Source organism: Coregonus clupeaformis, unplaced genomic scaffold, assembly GCF_020615455.1.
Source record: "Coregonus clupeaformis isolate EN_2021a unplaced genomic scaffold, ASM2061545v1 scaf0744, whole genome shotgun sequence".
Classification (NCBI taxonomy): Eukaryota; Metazoa; Chordata; class Actinopteri; order Salmoniformes; family Salmonidae; genus Coregonus; species Coregonus clupeaformis.
In genome coordinates, this window is record NW_025534199.1 from 74,554 (window position 1) to 102,491 (window position 27,938).

General features: G+C 42.1%; 4 protein-coding genes across 7 annotated transcripts in view; 1 reads left to right on the forward strand and 3 right to left on the reverse strand.

Annotated features, from left to right (window-relative positions):
• Positions 1–27,938, forward strand: part of LOC121558050 (ladderlectin-like) — a 112,959-nt gene that overhangs the window by 39,572 nt on the left and 45,449 nt on the right. The window lies entirely within an intron of this gene.
• LOC121558041 (ladderlectin-like) overlaps positions 1–27,938 on the reverse strand; it is a 63,052-nt gene that overhangs the window by 31,635 nt on the left and 3,479 nt on the right. The gene's annotated exons all lie outside the window — the stretch shown is intronic.
• On the reverse strand, positions 1,927–4,624 carry LOC121558548 (equistatin-like). Its single transcript, XM_041871920.2, has 5 exons — positions 4,591–4,624; positions 3,174–3,255; positions 2,396–2,524; positions 2,162–2,250; positions 1,927–2,063 (listed from the first exon to the last, which is right to left on the reverse strand). Exons 2-5 carry the CDS (start codon positions 3,241–3,243, stop codon positions 2,052–2,054), a joined length of 300 nt encoding a protein of 99 aa, XP_041727854.1. The 5' UTR covers positions 3,244–3,255; positions 4,591–4,624; the 3' UTR covers positions 1,927–2,051.
• On the reverse strand, positions 15,189–17,865 carry LOC121558546 (equistatin-like). Of its 2 annotated transcripts, none has more exons than XM_041871912.2 (5): positions 17,757–17,865; positions 16,476–16,557; positions 15,666–15,794; positions 15,426–15,514; positions 15,189–15,326 (listed from the first exon to the last, which is right to left on the reverse strand). In XM_041871912.2, the coding sequence occupies exons 2-5, from the start codon at positions 16,543–16,545 to the stop codon at positions 15,315–15,317; spliced, it is 300 nt and encodes a 99-aa protein (XP_041727846.1). In that variant the 5' UTR covers positions 16,546–16,557; positions 17,757–17,865; the 3' UTR covers positions 15,189–15,314. The 2 variants fall into 2 exon arrangements, with proteins under 2 accessions (XP_041727846.1, XP_041727847.1); XM_041871913.2 differs by having other exon boundaries at positions 16,476–16,554; positions 17,757–17,863.

Here is a 27,938-nt window from a genome sequence, read left to right on the forward strand (position 1 = left end):
AATATTTGTTCTGTCATTTCTGGAGGATTAAATAGAAATTGTAACCAACTTTCTATGGCTTGTTTTAGAAATAATGATATTTGGGAGATGATTTCCTTTTCAAATACCTTAAAGTGAGGGGTTGTAATCTGAATAAAGGGAAAAAGTCCCTTCCTGAACATTGGGTGAGACAATCTTACTAGTTCGGATTTAAGTATAATTTTTGTATGACTGAAGCTTTTAGTGATAGGTCTAATGCTTTAATATTTAATAATTTCTGTCCTCCAAATTCATATTCATTATATAAATAGGCCCATTTAATTTTGTCTGGCTTGCCGTTCCAAATAAAATGGAATATTTTTTTCTCATAATTTAAACTGTTCGCTCGGCGTAGGCAAGACCATAAGCAAATAGGTAAACTGGGATAATACTAAAGAGTTAATAGACAGGTATTTACCTTTCCATGGTAACAAGATCTTATCTATTTTTGCTAACTTTCTATTAAAATGTATTGCAGTGAGATCATTCATTTCCTTTGGGATATGTATTCCGAGGATATCCACATCACCATCAGACCATTTTATTGGTAAACTACATGGTAATGTAATTTCTTTTTTTGTGATCCAATACGTATTATAGTACACTTATCATAATTTGGTTGTAATCCAGAGACGTTAGAAAATGTATCTAGATCCTCTATAAGGCTGTGGAGGGATTCAAGTTGTGGATTTAAAAGAAAACATGAATCATCAGCGTACAATGACACCTTTGTTTTTAAGCCCTGGATTTCTAATCCCTTGATGTTATTGTTGGATCTGATTTTAATAGCTAACATCTCGATGGCAATAATAAATATATGCCGATAGTGGACAACCTTGTTTCACTCCTCTTGACAGTTTAAAATGTTCGGAGAAATAGCTATAATTTACTATTTTACACCTAGGGTTACTATACATGATTTTAACCCAATTCATAAGAGATTCTCCAAAATTGAAATGCTCCAGGAATTTATATATAAACCCCAGTTGTACTTTATCAAATGCCTTTTCAAAGTCTGCTAAAATCATAACTTGGTGTCAGTGATTCAACCTCGTGAAATATAAGATTATTTCACAGAAAATGTTCCTTGAGTTTTGGAGTTTAGAGTGAGGAAAAGTAGCTAACACCTCACTACTCTCTTGTGTGTCATGAGCAGAGCAGCCCAAGTGGCGAAGTTGATATGGAAACTCAGAGCCATGCAGAGTGAGCTATGCACAGGGACCGAGTGACAGACGGCGCGGCGCAGTTAATGGACTTACTAATGGAGGAAGTTATTTGGGGTTTCAGCAAAAGCAATCGGGCCTGGGTAGTGTAGGACCGGCATGGGTAGGGCTAAAAATTCATTCACGTGCAGGGCTCTAATGTGGGGTCCTCTCTGAAAAACTGTACTAATCTTATCAATCAAGTTAGGAACTTAAACAAAATAAGACGTTTCATTTTAGCAGATGCTCTTTTCTAGAGCGACTTACAGTTAGTGAGTGCATACATTTTCATACTGGCTCCCCATGGGAATCGAACCCACAACCCTGGCGTTGGAAACATCATGCTCTACCAACTGAGCTACACGACATCGTGTATGTTTTCTAGTGTAAGAAGAATGTACTTAGTGTCACATTTTACTAGTGCAAGAATTGTGCAAAGCACAAAAAAATACCATAATCTGGCCATAGGGCTCTGGTCAAAAGTAGTGTACTATGTAGGGAATAGTGAATAGAACCATTTGGCTTCCATCCTATCTTGTAAGGCTTCTTGTGTAAGATGGTACTTGTTGTACCAAAAATATGTTGTCTTATAAAGTTAATGTAAAGGGTTCATTTAAAAGACTGATATTCCTTCCTCCATTTCCCAGAAATGGACCGGTTCCTATAAATTGTACAGCATCAAACCAACAATAAATAAAGCCAATCATTAAAAGTTTAAATTCTCTCAGGATTTCTTCATTTATTTATTTGTATGGAATGGGAAGCAGTTCCTGTAGGACAGTAAAGAAACTGTCAAAGTATTTTTACCGTCTTCATTCCAACGCCTTTCATCTACGAGCAAATCTACAATTAGACAAAAACACAACATAAACATTAAAAACATGCAGAACCACCAGCAAATAATTAACATTTAGTGAATGAGAGAGAATGTGTGTGTTTACCAGGGTGGCACATTTGATGGGAGCAGTGCCTGGTGGAGTCTCAGTACCCTTGATCTTCTGTCCATTACAGGTCACACACCAACAGGAACCTACCAGAAATGGACATGTTAAAAACCTGTTACATATACAATATTGACATAATTACAAACGTTACTGTAACACAAAATGAATTGTCACCTTTAAATTACTTGGATAATTTAGTGTGTGTGTTTGTGTGTGTGAGAGAGTGGTAACCTGTAGATCCCCAACATTGTTTAGGGGTGTATTGTCCCTGGTAGTCACAAGTTGGGATGTAGGCTCCAGGCGGGCTGTTTTTCTTGGCATCTCTTAAACGCTCACAGCGGGTCTTGGGTCGCATACCATCTGCATACATTGTAATGTGGACATAACATAGTTGGAGAATGTATGGACATAATATCCTTTGCTGGACATACATTCTGGAAGCTTGGGATGTCAATCTCAAGGGACTTCCTGGCTAAATATTGAAATTACGCTACTTGTTTAAAAGCCCAGTGCAGTCAAAATTCAGTTTTGCCTGTGTTTTGTATCATATTGTATAACATCTGATGAAACTAAGACTGTAAAAGTGGGGTAAATTATATCAGTGTTATTTCCTGATAGTTAGTTGACAATCCAATCATGCATCCATCCAGTTGAAGGACCAAACCTTTCATATCAGAATACCTCAACACTCCAGCATCTAGACACAAATATACATCTCTGGAACTAGAGGTTTGGACGGTAAACGAAAGGTTGCTAGTTTGAATCCCTCAGCTGACAAGTTTAAATATCTGTCTATTTGCCCTTGAGCAAGGCACAACCTTAATTTCTCCAGTGTCACGGTTTGATAATGGCTTGTGTCCCAGGGAGAATGGGATATGCAAATAATTATTTTTTTCAATTCACACCTACGTATTAATACACACTTGTACTTGCATGAAATAGGACAGATAATGTTTATGGTTTTTAAATAAAAATGTTGGTGAGTAAGTGTGAGGTATGTCACTCTTACCTATCGGAATAATGGCATCTCCCAGAGCCAAAGCCATGCTGACAAGCAGAATGATGGTCAATATCGCCATGGTGATAGTCTTCTGAGAGAGAGAGAGAGAGAGAGATTAGTTGACCATTAGAATCAGCTGTGATTGTACTGTAATACTTCAAATCAGTTGTATGGCTGGAGGTACCAGAGGAGAGGTTAAGGAAACCCTGTGTTAGGTACAAAACCTATGCAACTGCTAAGGCAGCATTTTCCAAACTTGTTTTTTTCAAACAGCATTTTCCAAACTCGGAGTGCAGTGTTCCCCTAACCTTTCCTCAAGTACCCTCAGCCATTCCACTTATCAGATGGATTTCGGTACTACCTAATCAGAGCAGATTCAACTAATGAAGGGCTAAGGAATACCAGGTATCGTCATCCCCATACAGTAGATCACCACAGGAATATGTCTGCTTTCCAAAATGGCACCCTATTCCCTATGCAGTGATGAGAATTTATGGGGTGTTATTTCTCTCCACTCATACAGAAGTAATAAAGGCCTAGTCCACAAATTGAGGAATTCCCTGCAGCTATGTTATTGTCACTACGACGCATCTGTCAGAATGCAGGAACTATGGTTAACGTACAAACGGCCATTAGGTAAGGCCTCGATAGCTGTTGTGTTCCTGGAGGGAATACACCACATTAACATACATGATTGGCCAGTGCCATAACTAATAACAGCAGTATCTCAAGTAGGCTACGCCAGCCCAACATTATACCTTTTTATTAACTAATGAAGCCAAGTTTAAGGGCATTCCATAGCAACAGTTTGCGAGATGACGAATGGTTCAATGAGGTACCTGCTAGCAGCATATGTCCCCTCTCTGAAGCTACATCCATAATCCGCTAGATGGTTCTGATAGCGACGCAAACTGATCTAACCAGTGATCAATAAATCATTAAATCTAGTTCAGCCACAACCTCTGGCTCCATACATGTTTCCTCCACTTCCAGTCTGGGGCAGTACGGTGCCCATTTTGGGAGGCAGATTAGCTAGACAGACAGACGTGCACACAAACTGATCACAACCATTTTAGATTTTGATTTGGGGGAGGGGGTGAATGTAAATTCCAGATTTTATAGTTTCTTGTTCACTGCTCCGCAGTGCAAATGGCAACCAATCAGAACAGTCTACCGGATTATAGACATAAGACACATTCTGCTAGCCAGTACCATCATTGGACCATGCCTCATCTCACAAGCTGTCTCAATTCCCTTACACTTAAATTAAATCAAAAAGGTCTAAATACTGGGCTAGCTACACCATATAATACACAAGCTAGGATAAACAGGATATTATGCTGCACTGCAGGAAATGTTCTAAGACAGTGTAGACATCAACCTAAACATGTACAAAAGTTAGAATCACACAATAGACGGCACTTACTTTAGCCAGGACACACAACACCAGGAACAATAAAGGCACTGGGCCACTACAAATGCTGAACAAACACAGATAAAAACAAGCTGCTTATATACCAGAAGAATGGGAGAGGAATTGGTGATTGGCAGAGTGAGTTCAGGTGTGGTGAGTTAGCAGGAGAGGGGCGTGTCCAGAGGGTAATTGGGAGTTTGTGGAATTGGCATGATCCTTCAAAACAAGTTCCCTACATTTGTCCAGGGCCACATATTCACTATGGGCTCTCGTCAAAAGTAGCGCACTACATAGGGAATAGAGTGATATTTGGGATGCAGACACATACAGAATTAGATTAACAGATGTTGAAATCTCACTTTCTGAAATCCTGCCTGTGAGTTGAGTTCTACCTCTCCCTCCTCTCCTTCTTAAGGACCCGTCCAGTCAGACCCCTCCCTCTGGAAACCCGAAGGGTTGGAGGTCAGAAATGGCGGCGTGTAGTGAGGACAAAATGGAGGAAGTGGATAAAATGTTGGTGAAGCAACAGCTGTGGTGGAATGAGAACAATATGGCTGTCAGTTCTGATGGTATGGAGCGGGAGGATGAGGGTCAAGGACCTGAATGGTCGGTAGTGGAAAGACACAGGAAGAAGAGAGATCATGATACAGGAAGAAGAGAGATCATGATACAGAAAGACACAGGAAGAAGAGAGATCATGATACAGAAAGACACAGGAAGAAGAGAGATCATGATACAGAAAGACACAGGAAGAAGAGAGATCATGATACAGAAAGCAGTGGAGCGTCTAGTATAGAAAGCACAAAGAGGGTCAAGGTTGGAAGCAAGAGTAGTGATGTGTTGGAGTGGAAAGTGGTGATGGTGTTGGATGAGACCACAGAGCCTCAATTACACTCTATCTGACCCACTAATGCCGTAGAGAAAGAGGTAGGTGAAGTGAAATTAGCTGGGTTCATTGGAAATGGTAGATTGTTAATATTGTGTGGTAGCCAGGCTCAGCAAGAGAAGATTCTGAAAATGGAAAAGCTTAATGGGAAGAAGATTAAAAGCCATGTCCCTGGTGCTTCTGCTAGATTGAGGGGAGTCATCCCTGGGGTCCCAATATCTATGTCCACAGATAATATTAAAGAAAATGTGAAGGGAGGCAGAGTGAGAGGCCAACAGGTTGATCAGTAGGAAAGGGGGTCAAAGAAGTGAAAGCCTATCAGTGATTCTGAGGTTTGAGAAAGTCTTGGCCAGGAAAGGTACAGATAGGATTCCTTAGTTTCAATGTCAGAGAATTTTGATCCATATGCACTGAAGTGTTTTAAATGCCAAAGAATGGGACATGCAGCTGCTCAGTGTAAAGGAAAGACATGATGTGCCAAGTGTGGAGGGGAGCATGATTACAGTGAATGTGGAAGCAATGTGAAGGTTAAGTGCTGTAATTGTGGGGGAGAACACAGTATTTGGTGGATGCCAGGTACAGAGAAGTTAGGGATTTATTTGGTTTTTAATGTTATTTTCATGGTAGTACAAAATTGGGCAGATCATGATTGATGGTACATTCCAGCACAGTAGGTGGCGACATGCACTTGAAACGTTTGTTTGAGGACCGCCATGATGTCATAGAAGAAGAAGACTCCTCCCTCTCTTTTTCTCTCTCTGTCATCCTTTAACCCTCCCGGTCCATTTCCTACTGGACCTGTATGAGAGCTAACTGTCTGTTAGGGCTGGGGTCAATTAGAGTTGAAGGTTCAGGTAGTGATTTGAATATTCCAAAAAGCACTAACTAGTACATCTGATTTATCTAGTTGCAGGTGTATGTGAATGATGCCTTATTTATTTATGATGCGTATGATATATTTTATTAAAGCTTAAGTGTCGGCTTCTTGGTCTCCATCAGAGAAAAAGTTTAGCCTCTTGGGCTTTGTCAGAGTAAAATAATTTCCTTTTAGCGTACAGCACCCTTAAGATGTTGGAGAGGAAGAGGAGAGGGAGAGGAGAAGGAGAGGAGAAGAAGAGGAGAGGAAGAGGAGAGGAGAGGAAGAGGAGAGGAGAAGGAGAGTAGGAGAGGAGAAGAAGAGGAGAGGAGAAGGAAAGGAGAAGAAGAGGAGAGGAGAAGAGAGGAGAAGAGGAGGAGGATAAGAGTGGAGAGGAAGAGAAAAGGAGAGGAGAGGAGAGGAGAAGAGGAGGAGGATAAGAGTGGAGAGGAAGAGAAGAGGAGGAGGATAAGAGTGGAGAGGAAGAGAAGAGGAGGAGGAGAGAGGAGAAGAGGAGGAGGAGAGAGGAGAGGAGGAGGAGAAGAGAGGAGAGTAGAGGAGGATGAGAAGAGAGGAGAGTAGAGGAGGATGAGAAGAGAGGAGAGTAGAGGAGGATGAGAAGAGAGGAGAGTAGAGGAGGATGAGAAGAGAGGAGAGTAGAGGAGGATGAGAAGAGAGGAGGAGAAGAGAGGAGGAGAAGAGAAGGAGAGGAGAGGAGGAGGAGAAGAAGAGGAAAGGAGGAGGAGAGGAGGTTGAGAAGAGAGGAGAGGAGGAGAAGAGAGGAGATTAGAGGAGGAGGAGAAGAGAGGAGAGTAGAGGAGGATAAGAGAGGAGGAGACGAGAAGAGAAGAGTAGGAGAGGAGAGGAGGAGGAGGAGAAGAGGAAATGAGGAGGAGGAGGATGAGAAGAGAGGAGAGGAGGAGGAGTAGAGAGGAGAGAAGGAGGAGAATATAGGAGAGGAGGAGAGGAGGATATGTGACAGGAGGGGGAGAGAGGAGAGGAATTATTTTGTTTGACATTAAAGGTGATTTGGCCTTTGGCATTTTTAGCTAGCAGTGGCTGATATTAGCTAATGTTTGTGCAGCTGTTTACATAATAAGGGCAACGTTTTCATAGCGCTGAAGCATTTTCAAGTGCAAAAAGTACCGTAAACCTCATAATAATCTCACAGTGTAAATTCATTAGAAAATTGTCTTAAAAAAAGGTTTATGGTAAGTTTTTCACTTTGCACTTTGCTTTTGCACTATGGCTGTTAAAAACATAACTTGCATTATCCAGGATTCTAATATTAATCAATAAAAGAGACATTCCTAACATCACACCCTGTAAGGCTGCTGGTCCAGTCCAGCCAGCACGGAACGTTGAAATGGAACAGGAATGTCTCATTCTAATTCTACAACGTCTCCATTCTATTACAGGTGGGGTCAATGTCTTAAGGCTGAAGGGCTGGAGGGGAGATATGTAGTAGGACCAGGGTTGTGTTGTTAGGAGAGGGGGGAAGAGGAGAGGGAAGGAGGAGATGAGAGGAGGAGGGGTGATGGGTCAATGTCTTAAGGCTGAAGTATTGGAGGAGAGATATGCAGTAGGACTAGCAGCACTCCTTTGTGAGGAGATGAGGGGATGAGAGGAGGAGAGTTTCTTTGTGGAGGTGAAGCTTCTCTCTCTCACCACACCCAGTCGTCAACATGACTTTCAGTAGGTGTGAGGTGGGATGAGAAAAGAAAATAGGAGACGAATGTGAGGAGGAGAAGAGGATAGAGGAGAGAGAGGAGAGGGGAGAGGAGAGGAGAGGAGAGGGGAGAGGAGGGAGAGGGGAGAAGAGAGAGAGGAGAAGAGAGAGGAGAGGGGAGAGGAGAGAGAAGAGGGGAGAGAAGAGAGGAGAGGAGAGAGTAGAGAGGGGAGAGAGAAGAGGGGAGAGGGGAGAGGAGAGAGGAGAGGAGAGAGGAGAGGGGGAGAAGAGAGAGGAGAGGGGGAGAAGAGAGAGGAGAGAAGAGAGGAGAGGAGAGAGAAGAGAGAGAGGAGAGGGGAGAGGAGAGAGAGAGGAGAGGGGAGAGAAGAGAGGGGAGAGGAGAGAGAAGAGAGGGGAGAGAAGAGAGAGAGGATAGGGAAGAGAGAGAAGAGAAAGGAGAGGGAAGAGAAGAGAGAGGAGAGGGGAGAGGGGGAAAAGAGAGAGGAGAGGGGAGAGAAGAGAGAAAGGGGAGAGAAGAGAGAGAGGAGAGGGGAGAGAGGAGAGAAGAGAGAGAGGAGAAGGAGAGAAGAGAGAGAGGAGAGGGGAGAGAACAGAGAGAGGAGAGGGGAGAGAAGAGAGAGAGAAGAGGGGAGAGAAGAGGGGAGAGAAGAGGTGAGAAGAGAGAGGAGAGGGGGAGAAGAGAGAGGAGGGGGAGAAGAGAGAGGAGAGGGGGAGAAGAGAGAGGAGAGAGGAGAGAAAGAGAGTAGAGAGGGGAGAAAAGAGAGAGGAGAGGGGGGAGAGAAGAGAGAGGAGAGAAGAGAGAGAGGAGAGGGGAGAGAAGAGAGAGAGGAGAGGGGAGAGAAGAGAGAGAGGAGAGGGGAGAGAAGAGAGAGAGAAGAGAGAGAGAATAGAAGAGAGAGAGAGGAGAGGGGAGAGAAGAGAGAGAGAGAGTGGAGAGAGGAGAGAGGATAGAAGAGAGAGAGGAGAGAATAGAGAGGGGAGAAAAGAGAGAGAGGATAGGGGACAGGGGAGAGAAGAGAGAGGAGAAAAGAGAGGGGAGAAAAGAGAGAGGGGAGAAGAGAGGAAAGGGGAGAGAAGACAGAGAGGAGAGGGGACAGGGGAGAGGAGAGAGGGGAGAAAAGAGAGGGGAGAGGGGAGAAAAGAGAGAGGGGAGAAGAGAGGAAAGGGGAGAGAAGACAGAGAGGAGAGGGGACAGGGGAGAGGAGAGAGAGGAGAAAAGAGAGGGGAGAGGAGAAAAGAGAGAGGGGAGAAGAGAGGAAAGGGGAGAGAAGACAGAGAGGAGAGGGGAGAGGAGTTTCTTTATTTCTGGAAGAACACGACAATGGAATAGATGGATGTGTTATTAATGTCCATAACTACATATGAGGACATTGAGGTCCGGACATCAATGAAGAAAATCTATTATGGGTCAACATGTAAAGCTCAGAATGCTTTTTTTTTATTTTTTTTTATTTCACCTTTATTTAACCAGGTAAACCAGTTGAGAACAAGTTCTCATTTACAACTGCGACCTGGCCAAGATAAAGCATAGCAGTGCGATAAAAACAACAACACAGAGTTACATATGGGGTAAAACAAAACAAAAATCAAAAAAAATACAACAGAAATACAATTAATATACAGTGTGCAAATTTAGCAAGTTATGGAGGTAAGGCAATAAAATAGGCTATAGTGCAAAATAATTACAATTTAGTATTAACACTGGAATGATGTGCAAGAGATGATGTGCAAATAGAGATACTGGGGTACAGATGAGCAAAATAAATAACAATATAGGGATGAGGTAGTTGGGCGGGCTAATTTCAGATGGGCTGTGTACAGGTGCAGTGATCGGTAAGGTGCTCTGACAACTGATGCCTAAAGTTAGTGAGGGAGATAAGAGTCTCCAGCTTCAGAGATTTTTGCAGTTTGTTCCAGTCATTGGCAGCAGAGAACTGGAAGGAATTGCAGCCAAAGGAGGTGTTGGCTTTGGGGATGACCAGTGAGATATACCCGCTGGAGCGCAGACTACGGGGTGGGTGTTGCTATGGTGACCAATGAGCTAAGATAAGGCGGGATTTGCCTAGCAGTGATTTATAGATGGCCTGGAGCCAGTGGGTTTGGCGACGAATATGTAGTGAGGACCAGCCAACAAGAGCGTACAGGTCACAGTGGTGGGTATTATATGGGGCTTTGGAGACAAAACGGATGGCACTGTGATAGACAACATCCAATTTGCTGAGTAGAGTGTTGGAGGCTATTTTGTAAATGACATCGCGAAGTCAAGGATCGGTAGGATAGTCAGTTTTACAAGGGCATGTTTGGCAGCATGAGTGAAGGAGGCTTTGTTGCGAAATAGGAAACCGATTCTAGATTTAACTTTGGATTGGAGATTCTTAATGTGAGTCTGGAAGGAGAGTTTACAGTCTAACCAGACACCTAGATATTTGTAGTTGTCCACGTACTCTAGGTCAGACCCGTCTAGAGTAGTGATTCTAGTCGGGTGGGCGGGTGCAAGCAGCGTTCGGTTGAAGAGCATGCATTTTGTTTTACTAGTGTTTAAGAGCAGTTGGAGGCTACTGAAGGAGTGTTGTATGGAATTGAAGCTCGTTTGGAGGTTTGTTAACACAGTGTCCAATGAAGGGCCAGATGTATACAAAATGGTGTCGTCTGCGTAGAGGTGGATCTGAGAGTCACCAGCAGCAAGAGCGACGTCATTGATATACACAGAGAAAAGAGTTGGCCCAAGAATTGAACCCTGTGGCACCCCCATAGAGACTGCCATAGGTCCAGACAACAGGCCCTCCGATTTGACACATTGAACTCTATCTGAGAAGTAGTTGGTGAACCAGGCGAGGCAGTCATTAGAGAAACCAAGGCTATTTAGTCTGCCAATAAGAATGCGGTGGTTGACAGAGTCGAAAGCCTTGGCCAGGTCAATGAAAACGGCTGCACAGTACTGTCTATTATCGATCGCGGTTATAATATCATTTAGGACCTTGAGCGTGGCTGAAGTGCACCCATGACCAGCTCGGAAACCGGATTGCATAGCAGAGAAGGTACGGTGGGATTCGAAATGGTTGGTGATCTGTTTGTTGACTTGGCTTTCAAAAACTTTTGAAAGGCAGGGCAGGATGGATATGGGTCTGTAACAGTTTGGATCTAGAGTGTCACCCCCTTTGAAGAGGGGATGACCGCGCAGCTTTCCAATCTCTGGGGATCTCAGACGTTACGAAAGAGAGGTTGAACAGGCTAGTAATAGGGGTTGCGACAATTTCGGCGGCTAGTTTTAGAAAAGAAAGGGTCCAGATTGTCTAGTCCAGATGATTTGTAGGGGTCCAGATTTTGCAGCTCTTTTAGAACATCAGCTGTCTGGATTTGTGTGAAGGAGAAGCGGGGGGCATGGGCAAGTTGCAGCGGAGGGTGCAGAGCTGGTGGCCGGGGTAGTGGTAGCCAGGTGGAAAGCATGGCCAGCCGTAGCAAAATGCTTGTTGAAATTCTCGATTATTGTAGATTTATCGGTGGTGATAGTGTTTCCTAGCCTCAGTGCAGTGGGCAGCTGGGAGGAAGTGCTCTTATTTTCCATGGACTTTACAGTGTCCCAAAACGTTTTGGAGTTAGTGCTACAGGATGCAAATTTCTGTTTGAAAAAGTTAGCCTTTGCTTTCCTAACTGCTTGTGTATATTGGTTCCTAACTTCCCTGAAAAGTTGCATATCACGGGGGCTATTTGATGCTAATGCAGTACGCCACAGGATGTTTTTTGTGCTGGTCAAGGGCAGTCAAGTCTGAGGAGAACCAGGGGCTGTATCTGTTCTTAGTTCTGTATTTTTTGAATGGGGCATGTCTATTTAAGATTGAGAGGAAATTACTTTTAAAGAACAACCAGGCATCCTCTACTGACGGAATGAGATCTATATCCATCCAGGATACCTGGGCCAGGTCAATTAGGAAGGCCTGCTCGCTGAAGTGTTTTTGGGAGCGTTTGACAGTGATGAGGGGTGGTCGTTTGACCGCGGACCCGTTTACGGACGCAGGCAATAAGGCAGTGATCGCTGAGATCCTGGTTGAAGACAGCGGAGGTGTATTTAGAGGGTAAGTTAGTCAGATGATATCTATGAGGGTACCCATGTTTACGGATTTAGGGTTGTACCTGGTAGGTTCGTTGATAATTTGCGTGAGGTTGAGGGCATCTAGCTTGGATTGTAGGATGGCTGGGGTATTAAGCATATCCCAATTTAGGTCACCAAGCAGTACGAACTCTGAGGATAGATGGGGGGCAATCAGTTCACATATGGTGTCCAGGGCACAGCTGGGGGCTGAGGGGGTCTGTGCAAGCGGCAACAGTGAGAGATTTATTTCTGGAAAGGTGGATTTTAGAACTAAAAGCTCAAACTGTTTGGGCACAGACCTGGATAGTATGATGGAGCTCTGCAGGCTATCTCTACAGTAGATTGCAACTCCACCCCCTTTGGCAGTTCTATCTAGACGGAAAATGTTATAGTTGGGGATGGAAATTTCAGAATTTTTGGTGGCCTTCCTAAGCCAGGATTCAGACACTGCTAGAACATCAGGGTTGGCGGAGTGTGCTAACGCAGTGAATAACTCAAACTTAGGAAGGAGGCTTCCTGATATTTATGTGCAGAAAACCAAGACTTTTACGGTTACAGAAGTCAATAAATGATAGCTCCTGGGGAGTAGGAGTGATACTGGGGGCTGCAGGGCCTGGGTTAGCCTCTACATCACCAGAGGAACAGAGGAGGAGTAGAATAAGGATACGACTAAAGGCTTTAAGAACTGGTCTTCTAGTGCGTTGGGTACATAGAATAAAGGGGGCAGTTCTCCGGGCGTTGTAGAAAAGATTCAGGGCATTATGTACAGAAAAGGATATGGAAGGATATGAGTACAGTTCAGGTAATCCTAAGTGTTGGGTAACAATGAAAGAGATAGCATCATTGGAGGCATCGATTGAGCCGGTCTCGGCGTGTATGGGGGGAACAAAGGAACTATATGAGACAGTTTGAGAGGGACTAGGGGTTCTACATTGAAATTGTATAATAAGAACTAACCCAAACAGCAATAGGCAAGGCATAATTGACATAGGAGAGAGGCATAAAGCAGTCACGTGTTATTAGAGAGAGCTAAGACACAACTGGAAATAGCGATAACGTTTGGGCTAAGACTAAACAGAAAAACAGGACAGAGTACCGTGTAAAGGAACAGTCCAGCAGGCATCAGCTGTGCAGCTGAGTGATCATAAGGTCCAGTGAACAGCAATATGTGAGTCCGAGAGCAGTTCAAATTGGTGCTTCAGCACAGCTAGCAGGGGAGCTAGCAGGCTAGCTCAAGGCTAACTGGTGCTTGCTATATGGCAATGGTATCAGCCAGCAACAGGTTGCAGCTAGCTAGCTGGTTGTGATGATCCGGCGCTAGGGTCCAGTGATTCCGGCAGAAAGTCCAATAAGCTATGGGTCGATAGCACGCTGGGTCGATAGCACGCTGTGCAGACTGGCCGACCAATTGTCCAGGCTAGCTAGAGCTGGCTGGTGGATAGTGTAGGCCACGGACAAAGATGAAGACGCTAACAGTGACTAATAACACGTAGCCATTTAGTTGCAGCTAGCTAGCTGGTTGTGATGATCCGGCGCTAGGGTCCAGTGATTCCGGCAGAAAGTCCAATAAGCTATGGGTCGATAGCACGCTGGGTCGATAGCACGCTGTGCAGACTGGCGACGAATTGTCCAGGCTAGCTAGAGCTGGCTGGTGGATAGTGTAGGCCACGGACAGTGGTGGAGACGCTAACGGTAACTAATAGCAGGTAGCCAATTCAGATTGCGGCTACACACGTTTCAGCTTACGGTTCTTGATGAAAGTTATAAAGAAATAATAGAATCCTTTCCACGTTGGGTGAGGCGGGTTGCAGGAGAGTATATTTAGTTAAAGAGTGAAAGTAAAAAATTTAGAAATATAGACAAAAAAAACAAGAAAAAAAAAAAACAAAAAAAAATTCTTGATCTGACTGATTTGTATTCATGACTTGCTCTTGGTGAACAGGGGGTTATCAATAACAGTGGTTCGTTCGTCATGTTCGTTTGAGTCCCCCAAATTTGTTGCACGGATGTGACTTTTAGCAGCATACTCATCACTCTCTCGAGCCACCATTCACCACTCTAACTCTGCCCTCTCGTGGAAACGAACTACCCCAGCTCGGAGTTGGCTCACTAGAGAGGTAAGCAAAACTAGAGACGCTGCTGACAGTGTGTCTGCGAGATGCCGGACAAAAGGCAATTTTGAAACCGTCCCGTGACTCCTGCCGTGTCAGACATAACCCAAAGAACATGAAAAAGACTGAGAGAACGAGTGGACAACTGGTAGTCACTTATAGATGTGTCAGTCAGGCGACTAGCTGCTGGAAGAGACTTCTATTGCCGTAACGTTGAAGGGCTTATAATGAACTCCACCTACGGAGTGGAGCAGAGACCAGGCTTCGATTCGCCCAAGGTCAATACTTCAAAACTGTTTTATCATGAAACCCCTACCTTGTAACTATGTTTGTCCTCTGTAGTTGAAAGCCTTTCTTTGTTTGCTGAAATCCATACTTTTCAATAAACATTAAAGAAAAACAACCAACACATTTTCTAGTTTCTGTGGCTCGAAGATTGCAACTGTGTCAATTTGATCTCTGATGTGGTTTTTTATTTAAACCTAGGCTATAAATTGATTCTTATATTTTTAAAAAACGTATCTTTCTAAGATTTCTCTTTGTCTCGTGGTTATTTCTTAGTATCTCTGGACAGAAAATGAGTCAATAAAGTTATGCTCCAGATTTAATGTGTATTGGCACCTGTCATGATCTGCGAAATTCGATTGGTCGACACACCATCTGTAGATGGTCGCATTTTACTAGTGCAAGAATTGTGCAAAGCACAAAAAATACCATAATCTGGCCATAGGGCTCTGGTCAAAAGTAGTGTACTATGTAGGGAATAGTGAATATAACCATTTGCCTTCCATCCAATCTTGTAAGGCTTCTTGTGTAAGATGGTACTTGTTGTACCGTTGTAGCAAAATATGCTGTCTTCTAAAGTTAATGTAAAGGGTTCATTTAAAAGACTGATATTCCTTCCTCCATTTCCCAGAAATGGACCGGTTCATATAAATTGTACAGCATATCAAACCAACAATAAAGAAAGCCAATCATTAAAAGTTTAAATTCTCTCAGGATTTCTTCATTTATTTATTTGTATGGAATGTGAAGCAGTTCCTGTAGGACAGTAAAGAAAACTGTCAAAGTATTTTTAACGTCTTCGTTCCAACGCCTTTCATCTACCAGCAAATCTACAATTAGACAAAAAAAAACATTAACAACATTCAGAACCAGCTGCAAAGAATTAACATTCAGTGAATGAGTGAGAATGTGTGTGTGTGTGTGTTTACCAGGGTGTCACAGTTGATAATAGCAGAGCCTATTGGAAACTCAGTACCCTTGATCTTCTGTCCATTACAGGTCACACACCAACAGGAACCTACCAGAAATGGACATGTTAAAAACATGTTGCATATATAATATTGATATAATTACAAATGTTAGTGTAATACAAATTCAATTGTCAAGTTCAACTAAATTGGATAATTTAGTGTGTGTGTGTGTGTGTGTTTGTGTATGAGTGTGGTAACCTGTAGATCCTGAACATTGCTCAGGGGTGTATTGTCCATCGTCGTCACAAGTTGGGATGTAGGTTCCAGGCGGGCTGTTTTTCTTGGAATCTCTTAAACGCTCACAGCGGGTCTTGGGTCGCATACCATCTGCATACATTGTAATGTGGACATAACATAGTTGGAGAATGTATGGACATATACATGGACATAATATCCTTTGCTGGACATACATTCTGGAAGCTTGGGATGTCAATCTCAAGGGACTTCCTGGCTAAATATTGAAATTCCGCTACTTGTTTAAAAGCCCAGTGCAGTCAAAATTCAGTTTTGTATCATATTGTACAACAGCTGATGAAACTAAGACTGTAAAAGTGGGGTAAATTATACCAGTGTTATTTCCTGATAGTTGGTTGACAATCCAATCATGCATCCATCCAGTTGAAGGACCAAACCTTTCATATCACAATACCTCAACACTCCAGCATCTAGACACCAATATACATCTCTGGAACTAGAGGAGTGGAAGGTAACCGAAAGGTTTGGACGGTAACCGAAAGGTTGCTAGTTTGAATCCCTCAGCTGACAAGTTTAAATATCTGTCTATTTGCCCTTGAGCAAGGCACAACCTTAATTTCTCCAGTGTCACGGTTTGATAATGGCTTGTGTCCCAGGGAGAATGGGATATGCAAAGAAACATTTTTTTCAATTCACACCTACGTATTAATACACACTTGTACTTGCGTGAAATAGGACAGATAAACACCCACTAATGTTTATGGTTTTTAAATAAAAATGTTGGTGAGTAAGTGTGAGGTATGTCACTCTTACCTATCGGAATAAAGGCATCTCCCAGAGCCAAAGCCATGCTGACAAGCAGAATGATGGTCAATATCGCCATGGTGATAGTCTTCTGAGGCAGAGAGAGAGAGAGAGAGATTAGTTGACCATTAGAATCAGCTGTGATTGTACTGTAATACTTCAAATCAGTGGAATGGCTGGGGGTACCAGAGGAGAGGTTAAGGAAACCCTGTGTTAGGTACATAACCTACTGTATGGCTGGAGGTACCAGAGGAGAGGTTAAGGAAACCCTGTGTTAGGTACATAACCTACTGTATGGTTGGAGGTACCAGAGGAGAGGTTAAGGAAACCCTGTGTTAGGTACATAACCTACTGTATGGCTGGAGGTACCAGAGGAGAGGTTAAGGAAACCCTGTGTTAGGTACATAACCTACTGTATGGCTGGAGGTACCAGAGGAGGAGGTTAGGAAACCCTGTGTTAGGTACATAACCTACTGTATGGCTGGAGGTACCAGAGGAGAGGTTAGGAAACCCTGTGTTAGGTACATAACCTACTGTATGGCTGGAGGTACCAGAGGAGAGGTTAAGGAAACCCTGTGTTAGGTACATAACCTACTGTATGGCTGGAGGTACCGAGAGGAGAGGTTAAGGAAACCCTGTGTTAGGTACATAACCTACTGTATGGCTGGAGGTACCAGAGGAGAGGTTAAGGAAACCCTGTGTTAGGTACATAACCTACTGTATGGCTGGAGGTACCAGAGGAGAGGTTAAGGAAACCCTGTGTTAGGTACATAACCTACTGTATGGCTGGAGGTACCAGAGGAGAGGTTAAGGAAACCCTGTGTTAGGTACAAAACCTATGCAACTGCTAAGGCAGCATTTTCCAAACTCGTTTTTTTCAAACAGCATTTTCCAAACTCGTTTTTTTCAAACAGCATTTTCCAAACTCGGAGTGCAGTGTTCCCCTAACCTTTCCTCAAGTACCCTCAGCCATTCCACTGATCAGATGGATTTCAGTACTATCACATTAGATTTTACCAATGAAGGGCTAAGGAATACCAGGTATCATCTTTCACCACATACAATAGATTAACCTAGTACACAGGAATATGTATGCTTTCCAAATGTTACCTTATTCCCTATGTAGTGCACTACCTTTGACCAGGGTCCACAGTACTATACATAGGGAATAGCCCACGGCCACAAAGGTAAAATGAGCCATGGTCAAAAGAAGCACACTACAAAAGGAAAAGGGTGCTATTTGGGATGCAAACAGATACCGTTTTAAATGCAGAGATGTTGAAATCTCACCTTCACAAATCTTCAGTTGTAGCTTCACTTCTTCAGAGATCTTCAAAGGTCTTCACTGGGTGTCTCTCTCTCTCTCTCTCTCTCTCTCTCTGTCCTGCCTGTGAGTTGAGTTCTACCTCTCCCTCCTCTCCCTTTTAAGGACCAGTCCAGTCAGACCCCTCCCTCTATCTCTTTCTGTCCAGCCCAACACCTGCTGGACCTGTCCGATAGCTACCTGTTTGACAGGGTTGGGTTCAATTCAAAGTGAAGGTAGTAATTTATATTTAAAATAAAAAAATTGAACAACTTGTTTAACAAATTCATGTGTTGCATGTTGGGTCACAATATGGTTATGGAGATTATCTTGAGCACTGGTGTCTAACTGAATGTTTTACTTAATTCTACCTAATTGGTGCTGATGAAGACTTAGTCTAAAGTGCATTATAGTGGCTTGGAAACACGATGACATTTCAGAAGGAGTCAAATAATGAGTAGGAAAACGTTTCATCATCATTGTGATGTCACCAGATAGACTTTAGATTCAGTATAACTTTAGCTAGCTAGCGCTGGAATTTTAAACTTTCATTTGAATTAACTGTCTTCAATTTGAATTAACTGCCAACCCTGCTGTCTGTCTGTTAGCTCATTCTGAACTGTATTCACCCCAAACCACTGCATCAGAGATGGGCCACTTCACCCCTTAGGGGCCTACCAAGGCCATGTCCCAAATGGCTCCCTATCCCCTATGATATAGTGCACTATTTTTGACCAGGGCCCATATGACTCTGGTCAAAAGTAGTGCACTATAAAGAGAGGAGGGTGTGATTTGGAACGCTACCCATGTAATTGAGCACATACATTACACTGTCTTCTGTTGCTGTTTGTAACATTATTTTACAATCAATTTAAAGAATCTACTTGTTTTTATTCCAGGGTGTCCTGGTTTTTGTATTTACAAGATACTAATTTCCAGCACCCTTAAGACCGTTGAAAATGTAAAACTAGGAGGAGAGGAGAGGAGAGGAGAGGAGAGGAGAGAGGAGAGGGTGATTTAGCCTTCTTTTTTTCCCATCAGACACAGCATGTCCCACCACTCACAATGATTATTAGCTAGCGGTGGCTAATGTTAGCAGAGGTTTTTAGTAGGTTTTTACATAATCGTAGTGCAAAGGTATTGTGCAAAGTGCCAAAAAATACCATAAACCTCAATCTCACAGTGTGATTTAATTTTAAACTTTATAAGGAGGTAATTACTTAAGAGTTTAGTAAACTGAGCAACACATAAATAGTCACCTCTAAAGGCGTTATACTGTTTGTCGAATTTAGCTCTGCCATTTCCTGGTTCCATTTCCATTCGTTTTTAAGATTCTAAAATATCCTCTTGATTTCATTTGATGTGACAAAACAAGCAATGGAGAGTGTAGAGAATCGTTGTACCATCTAAACCGCTGTAAAATATTTTTTCAATAACCAAAAAATGTTCAGGTGTTTGAAGCTTAAGGTAAAAATAAACCATATTGCACATAGAGCAGGTCAACTACTTATCAGACTCACTTCCCATGGGAATGACAGATCTATAACTTGACTATCTATCTGAAATGAGACCAGTCGTACAGCAAACTACATAATGGACCTATAAAATAAAACGTCATATAACTTGCATTATCCAGGTTTCTAATATTCATCAATAAAAGAGACATTCCTAGCATCACACCCTGTAAGGCTGCCGGTCCAGTCCAGCCAGCACGGAACGTTGAAATGGAACAGGAATGTCTGTCATTCTAATTCTACAACGTCTCCATTCTACTAATGCTATAATTCTACAGATGGGTGATGGATCAGTAGGCAGGTTTCCATTGACCCAGGTTTATTCCACTAAAGCAATGTCACAACAAAAAAACATAGCGCCATCTGTAATGGAAACGGCAGCTATAGGATAAATGTTCTCTAGACGGACAGTTTGTTTATTCGACACTCTAGGTAATTGTTATTTTTTTAGGTGTGATGTCATTACGTACTGCTGTTTCTGTCAACACAAGACAGTTCAACAGAATCTCACTGTAGCAGGTCCTTCAACGTCCTTCAAATTGCATGCAGAGACAACAAAAAAAACGATGTTCTCATCTGACTGAGTAAGTACATTTACATTTACGTCATTTAGCAGACGCTGTTATCCAGAGCCACTTACAATTTGGTGCATTCACCTTCTAGCCAGTGGGACAACCACTTTACAATTATTATTATTATTATTTTTGGGGTAGAAAGTAGCAAACGGTTTGAATTTCCAAAATATTGCACTATCCCTTTAAGGCGGAAGTATCACCGTTTCCAATCCAAGTGCCATTTCTCAAACTATAGGCGGTGCTATGGTCTGATGACATAAAAATAGAGCTCTTCAGTCATAGTACACGGACATCTTTGTCGAAAAAATTAGTTCTCTGCCAGGAAGCTGACACTTGGCCACAAGTGGATCTTCAAGCAATACAATAACCCATAGCACTTGACCACATGACAGACGTGCCGCTCTGTTCTGGGCCAACTGCATCTTAACTAGGTCTTTCTTTGCAGCACTTGACCACATGACGACAATAATCAAGATAAGACAAAACTAGAGTCTGCATGACTTGCTTTGTGGAGTGTGGGCTTCAAAAAGCAGAACATCTCTTTATTACGGACAGACCTCTCCCCATCTTTACAACCACTGAATCTATATGTTTTGAAAATGACAGTTTACAATCTAAGGTAAGACCAAATAATTTAGTCTCCTCAACTTGTTCAACAAGTGCTCCTAATCTCAGCTTGTTACCTGTATAAAAGACACCTGTCCACAGAAGCAATCAATCAGATTGCAAACTCTCCACCATGGCCAGATTGCAAACTCTCCACCACTATAATCCGGTAGACTGTTCTGATTGGTTGTCTGTTGCACCGCGGTGAACAAGAAACTATGAAATTGGGTAGTTATATTCACCCCTCCCCAAATCAAAATCTAAAATGGATGTCATGTTGTGATCAGTTTGTGTGCACGTCTGTCTAGCTAATCTGCCTCCCAAAATGGGCACCGTACTGCCCCAGACTGGAAGTGGAGGAAACATGTATGAAGCCAGAGGTTGTGGTTGAACTAGATTTAATGATCTATTGATCACTGGTTAGATCTGTTTGCGTCGCAATCAGAACCATCTAGCGGATTATGGATGTAGCTTCAGAGGTGGGACATATGCTGCTAGCAGGTACCTCATTGAACCATTCGTCATCTCGCAAACTGTTGCTATGGAATGCCCTTAAACCTGGCTTCATTAGTTAATAAAGGTATAATGTTGGGCTGGCGTAGCCTACTTGAGATACTGCTGTTATTAGTTATGGCACTGGTCAATCATGTATGTTAATGTGGTTTATTCCCTCCAGGAACACAACAGCTATCAAGGCCTTACCTGCCGGCCGTTTGTACTGTATGTTTATTTTTAGTTGGATAATTATAAAACAAAACCGTATTGAAGTTTGTCTTCAACCATAGTTCCTGCATTCTGACAGATGCGTCGTAGTGACAATAACATAGCTGCAGGGAATTCCTCAATGTGTGAACTAGGCCTTAATTACTTCTGTATGAGTGGAGAGAAATACCCCCCCAACCCCCCAGAAATTCTCCTCACTGCATAGGGAATAGGGAGCCATTTTGGAAAGCAGACATATTCCTGTGGTAATCTACTGTATGTGGAGGAAGATACCTGGTATTCCTTAGCCCTTCATTAGTTGAATCTGCTCTGATTAGGTAGTACTGGAATACATCTGATAAGTGGAATGGCTGGGGTACTTGGTGAGGTTAGGGGAACACTGCACTCCCCTACACTCTGAAGGACTCACTGAATTTGTCTTCATGGCTTCTCTCTCAGGAGACTCGCCATGTTGACCATTCTGCTTCTCAGTGCTGCCTTTGCTCTGGGAGATGCAAGTAAGAGTCCACTTTACATGATTCATTCTGTATTTGTTTTGTTGTAGCAGAGGTGACTGCTTGACATACTAATAATATTGTAGTTGTGATTTGTAGAGCCGTCTCGACTAGCCTTTAAAGCCGGCTGCAACTTCTCTTTACAGTTTCATCAGGAATCCGCTTGTGTCCCCGCGGTTGGACCCACAATGGATCACGCTGCTTCATGTTTGGCAAGACTGCAAGGACCTGGCCTGAAGCAGAGGTATCATGCTTACTATCTACTGTGAATTAAGCAAAATAATGTTCAATTGAAATCAACTATTTTCTTTGACATTACCTTAGAAGTTATATGTTCTATACTGGCAACACATGCTTCATGTAAAATACTGAACTTCCCTTTTAATCATTATGAAATGCGTTTGTCCCTTTCTACTGCTTTCTCTAGCGGCATTGTATGTCCCTTGGAGCAAACCTGGCGTCTGTGCATAGCTCTGAGGATAATCAATTTCTACAGGATGTGGTGTCTTCCAAGACTGGCAGTTTCACTGCTACCTGGCTTGGAGGATTTGATACTATTCCAGGACTGGTGGGAAAGGTACCCAGTTATCATACTTAAGTCAGAGCGATTTAATGCCTTAATAGAAAATGACTCAAGTGACTGTCACCCAGTAACATTCTGCTGTTTTCATGTTATCCAGAGTGTTGGTGACTGCAACTATGGTGCTGCCAACAATTTACACTTTTTTTTCAGACATTTACTTTTACAGGCCATATTCAACGGGTGTTGCGCCTTTGTGAATTATTCAGCTGTCGCAGTGACGGTCTATTGAAATGGTTACATGTGGAGTGTCTTAAAACATGTAGCTAATTTAAACAATGAACCATAATCCCAACTCATGATGTTACTACCATGCATGAATCTGCAGGTAGCTAACCAACCAGGTTCACTGCTAGCTAGGTAGCTAACAGTACACTTGAACTTCAAATGAAAACGACTGTCAAAATTAGTAACGTGTCATATCTGAAAATGTAGCTAGCTACATATCTTAACCCGTATACATTGCTTGACCTTCCTCCTATCACGGATGCCATGGTTGCCCTTAGTTTGAAGATGTAATCTGGAGACAGGAGTTTTCTCATCTCCTTAGCTATCATACTCTAATTCCACTGATTTTAAAACTTTGTCCTCCAGAAAGTGGAGAGCAACACTTATGTAGTTGAACTACGCAATATAAATAAAGTAGCATTAGACAGGATTACCTACACATACTGACGTTTTCACATGTTGAGCTGCAGATAGTGTTAACTACATGGAAGTGGTGGAATCTTAAATTAACTGAAGTAGCAAAAGATCATTTCAATAAGAGTTCCTGGACAGCCAGGGGCACACTCCATGTACCATCTATAAATGCAGTATTTGTGTTTAGTGATTCCGCAAGCTTGATGGCAGCAGCTTTGGCGTCCATTCAGCTGAGACATGTTTTGAATTAGATTTGACCAACATTGCACAACTGTTAGGTCAATCCATTGTTTTGGTAAAAAGTGCTCTACTGCAGTAAGTTTGGTTGGGAGTTATTGATTGATGCCACTGCAGTGTCCATTAACACATATTGGGGTAGTATTGTAGGAAAGATCAGTATTCACTAACACACTGGGTATAGTGTCTAGAACCAAAAACGGTTATTTGGCTGTCCCCATAGGAGAACCCTTTGAATAACACTTTTCCACAGAGGGAAAGCCTCTAAGCCGTGTTCTACCTGGATCCATAAAGGGTTCTGCTATGGGGACAGCCACGGAGCCCTTTTGGAAACCCATTTTCTAAGAGCGTAGATGGATCAGTATCCATTAACTTAGTGGGATTTCTTTCATTCTGAGACCTCACTACTTCCCCACAGGACAGGCTATGGTTCTGGAGTGATGGAGCTAACTTTGATTACCAGAACTGGAATCAAGGAGAGCCCAATAACAATGGTGGCAGAGAGCCATGTATTGTGATGAACTTTGGAGGTACAGTAAGCCCACTATCATTCACTATCACGTTAAACTTTATTCATAGTCCATTTAACAAATCTCACACTATATTCTGTTGTGTTTAATTTCTGTCCCGTGTTTCCTCTGAAGGTGAACACGGCTGGAACGATCTAGAATGTGGAAACGTATTGCCCTCTGTGTGCTCCCGGAGAACCAGTTAAATCAGCAAAACATCAGATGAAACCAAAAGTGATACTCGATATTTTCAGCATCCTAACTGAACTTTTTATGATTAAATCAAATACTTTGGATATTATTTGTTGGTCATCAATGTTGAGTAATGATGTTGTGGTTTGTTAATAAAACTGGTGTACACGTTACTTTGTCTCATGGGTTATTAAACATGAATGTTAACAAGGGGGCACGCTCCATAGATAAGCTTCCCCTAAAGTGAATTGAACTTGACAATTAAATAATTACTCCTGTCTCAGAATCATGACAGTTGGGACAATCCTTGTCTGTTAGGAACACTTCATTTTTTTTAGTGGTTGAGTAAAAAATGATTTTCATTTCATATTACATGTAGGGAAAATATTTGCTGTTGGAATTCTTTAAAATATTTTTTATTTGCATGTCGGCGCTGTCTGGAGCAAGGTATCCCAATTCCAAACGCTCCCAAAAAGTATTACTGGGACATTCTGACTGAAATATCTTTAGTTTCTGACTTTAAATAATCTTTCTGAAACTGATTCCTAAAAAATGTCAGGCTATTTGGTCAACTCTGTCATTAGTCTAAAATCCTAAATGGCGCAGGATCAGTTACACCATAAGAACCCCTTCATGTCCTCACATAAGAGAACTTGGTCTCAGGACTCCCTGATAAAATAAAGGTTCATTAAAATCAGTAGTTAAACAAGGCCACTCACGGTCTGGGAAGTTTAATACTTTTGATAGATCTGAACAAATCATTTGGAAATCACCAAGGTCGCAACCAGAAACTGTCAACTACATTTCCCTGATTTAAGATCGGATTTGAATGTTTATTTTCGTTAGGTTTTAGTCATAAAGCAACAAACTACATTGCTACTTTGAATAGCACTTAAATTAGATGTTATTGTTTAGAGATGGTTAATTCCTATAGCCTGTATACACACTTTACCAGGAGATGTTATTGTTTAGAGATGGTTCATTCCTATAGCCTGTATACACACTTTACCAGTAGATGTTATTTAGAGATGGTTCATTCCTATAGCCTGTATACACACTTTACCAGTAGATGTTATTGTTTAGAGATGGTTCATTCCTATAGCCTGTATACACACTTTACCGCTGCGTTTTCATAGTTCACGCAAACTGTTAAGCCATGGCGAGAAATTCTAGATGTTTCATAGATTGTCCTCGGCGCTCCCGCATGCGCAGTAGGATTTATGACTCTGTGGCACCAGACACAGATCAGATGAGATCTCCAGTCCGGAGAGAGAGGGACATACATCTCGCCTGTCTGAATTAGTTCTCTCTCTTTCCAGCTAGATGTTTATATGTATACTGATGTAAATGTGCATGCTGTTATGTGAATATCCCTGTATAGATGCTATTCCATGTATTCCTGTGTAGATATTTTTATTGCTTAGCTTACAACATTGTATATTTGTCCTTACCTTTCAGAACCACAAGTCCATCCTATGGAAACTGAAGATGTCTGTGTTAGTGTGAATACTATAGTGTGTGGTGGTGATGTAGATGATAAACCTTAATGCTTTGTTTTTTCTTTTCCATATTAGGTCTAATCTCTGAGGAGCTACCCAGGAAAGGGCTGAAAATAGCCCATATTAATATATGTAGCCTTAGAAACAAGGTTCATAAAACCAATGACTTGCTACCGTCAGAAAACATTAATATATTGGCCATTTCTGAGACTCACTTAGATAATTCCTTTTAACAAACTATAGTTTTGGCAAGTCGGTTAGGACATCTACTTTGTGCATGACACAAGTCATTTTTCCAACAATTGTTTACAGACAGATTATTTCACTTATAATTCACTGTATCACAATTCCAGTGGATCAGAAGTTTACATACACTAAGTTGACTGTGCCTTTAAACAGCTTGGAAAATTCCAGAAAATGATGTCATGGCTTTGGAAGCTTCTGATAGGCTAATTGACATCATTTGAGTCAATTGGAGTTGTACCTGTGGATGTATTTCAAGGGCAACCTTCAAACTCAGTGCCTATTTGCTTGACATCATGGGAAAATCAGAAGAAATCAGCCAAGACCTCAGAAAAAGAATTGTAGACCTCCATAAGTCTGGTTCATCCTTGGGATCAATTTCCAAACGCCTGAAGGTACCACGTTCATCTGTACAAACAATAGTACGCAAAGTATAAACACCATGGGACCACGCAACCGTCATACACGCTCAGGAAGGAGATCGCGTTCTGTCTCCTAGAGATTAACGTACTTTGGTGCAAAAAGTGCAAATCAATCCCAGAACAACCGCAAAGGACCTTGTGAAGATGCTGGAGGAAACAGATACAAAAGTATCTATATCCACAGTAAAACAAGTCCTATATCGACATAACCCGAAAGGCCCCTCAGCAAGGAAGACGCCACTGCTCCAAAACTGCCATAAAAAAAGCCAGACTATGGTTTGCAACTGCACATGTGGAAATAGATCGTACTTTTTTGAGAAATGTCCTCTGGTCTGATGAAACAAAAATAGAACTGTTTGGCCATAATGACCATCGTTATGTTTGGAGGAAAAGGGGGTTGCTTGCAAGCCGAAGAACACCATCCCAACCGTGAAGCATGGGGGTGGCAGCATCATGCTGTGGGGGGTGCTTTGCAGCAGGAGGGACTGGTGCACTTCACAAAATAGATGGCATCATGAGGAAGGAAAATTATGTGGATATATTGAAGCAACATCTCAAGACATCAGTCAGGAAGTTAAAGCTTGTCGCAAATGGCTTTTCCAAATGGACAATGACCCCAAGCATACTTCCAAAGTTGTGGCAAAATGTCTTAAGGACAACAAAGTCAAGGTACTGGAGTGGCCATCACAAAGCCCTGACCTCAATCCTATAGAAAATGTTTGGGCAGAACTGAAAAAGAGTGTGCGAGCAATGAGGCCTACAAACCTGACTCAGTTACACCAGCTCTGTCAGGAGGAATGGGCCAAAATTCACCCAACTTATTGTGGGAAGCTTGTGGAAGGCTACCCGAAACATTTGACCCAAGTTAAACAATTTAAAGACAATGCTACCAATTACAAATTGAGTGTATGTAAACTTCAAACCCACTGGGAATGTGATGAAATAAATAAAAGCTGAAATAAATCATTCTCTCTACTATTATTCTGACATTTCACATTCTTAAAATAAAGTGGTGATCCTAACTGACCTAAGACAGGGAATTTTTACTAGGATTAAATGTCAGGAATTGTGAAAAACTGAGTTTAAATGTATTTGGCTAAGGTGTCTGAAAACTTCCGACTTCAACTGAACATAAGATCCCTTTCCAGTTAAAATTCAATATTTGCCAGTTTAAGACTTTTAAAAACTTTTTGGGAGAGTTTGAAATTGGGATCCCTTGCTCCGGACATCGGCATTTCTGGGCACGGAGCCGAAATAAATGCATAATATAAAAATGATTGTCCCGACTTTCATTAATCCCTGATAGACAGGAGTAATTATATAATTTTGGCAAGTTCAATTCAATTTACTTTAGCCTATTGAGCGCGCCTCCTTGTTAAGGATCGGACACTTTTTTTCAATTTTCGCCTAAAATGACATACCCAAATCTAACTGCCTGTAGCTCAGGACATGAAGCAAGCATATGCATATTCTTGATACCAATTTAAAGGAAATACTTTGAAGTTTGTGGGAATGTGAAATTAATGTAGGAGAATATAACACATTAGATCAGATAAAAGATAATACAAACATTTTGTTCGATCAATATATTATTGCACTTTAGGCGCTATTTAGATTTTGGCCACTAGATGGCGGCAGTGTGTGTGCAAAGTTTCAGATTGATCCAGTGAAGCGTTGCAATACTGGACTATTTTGTATAAAGTCTGCCGAATTGGTCAATTGATACATTTTCAAGTACATACCTATAGAGAACATACAAAAATGATATGGTAATACAAAATATAAGTTTACACACTCCCAGGAATGTCATACATGATGGATCATTAGCTTATACACTAACTTTCACACATCTAGATGGCCGGGCGGGGGTGGGTGTGGAGCCAGAGACAGCAGGGGTTCAAACTGTAGAAGCCAGTTCCTATATTTGAATATA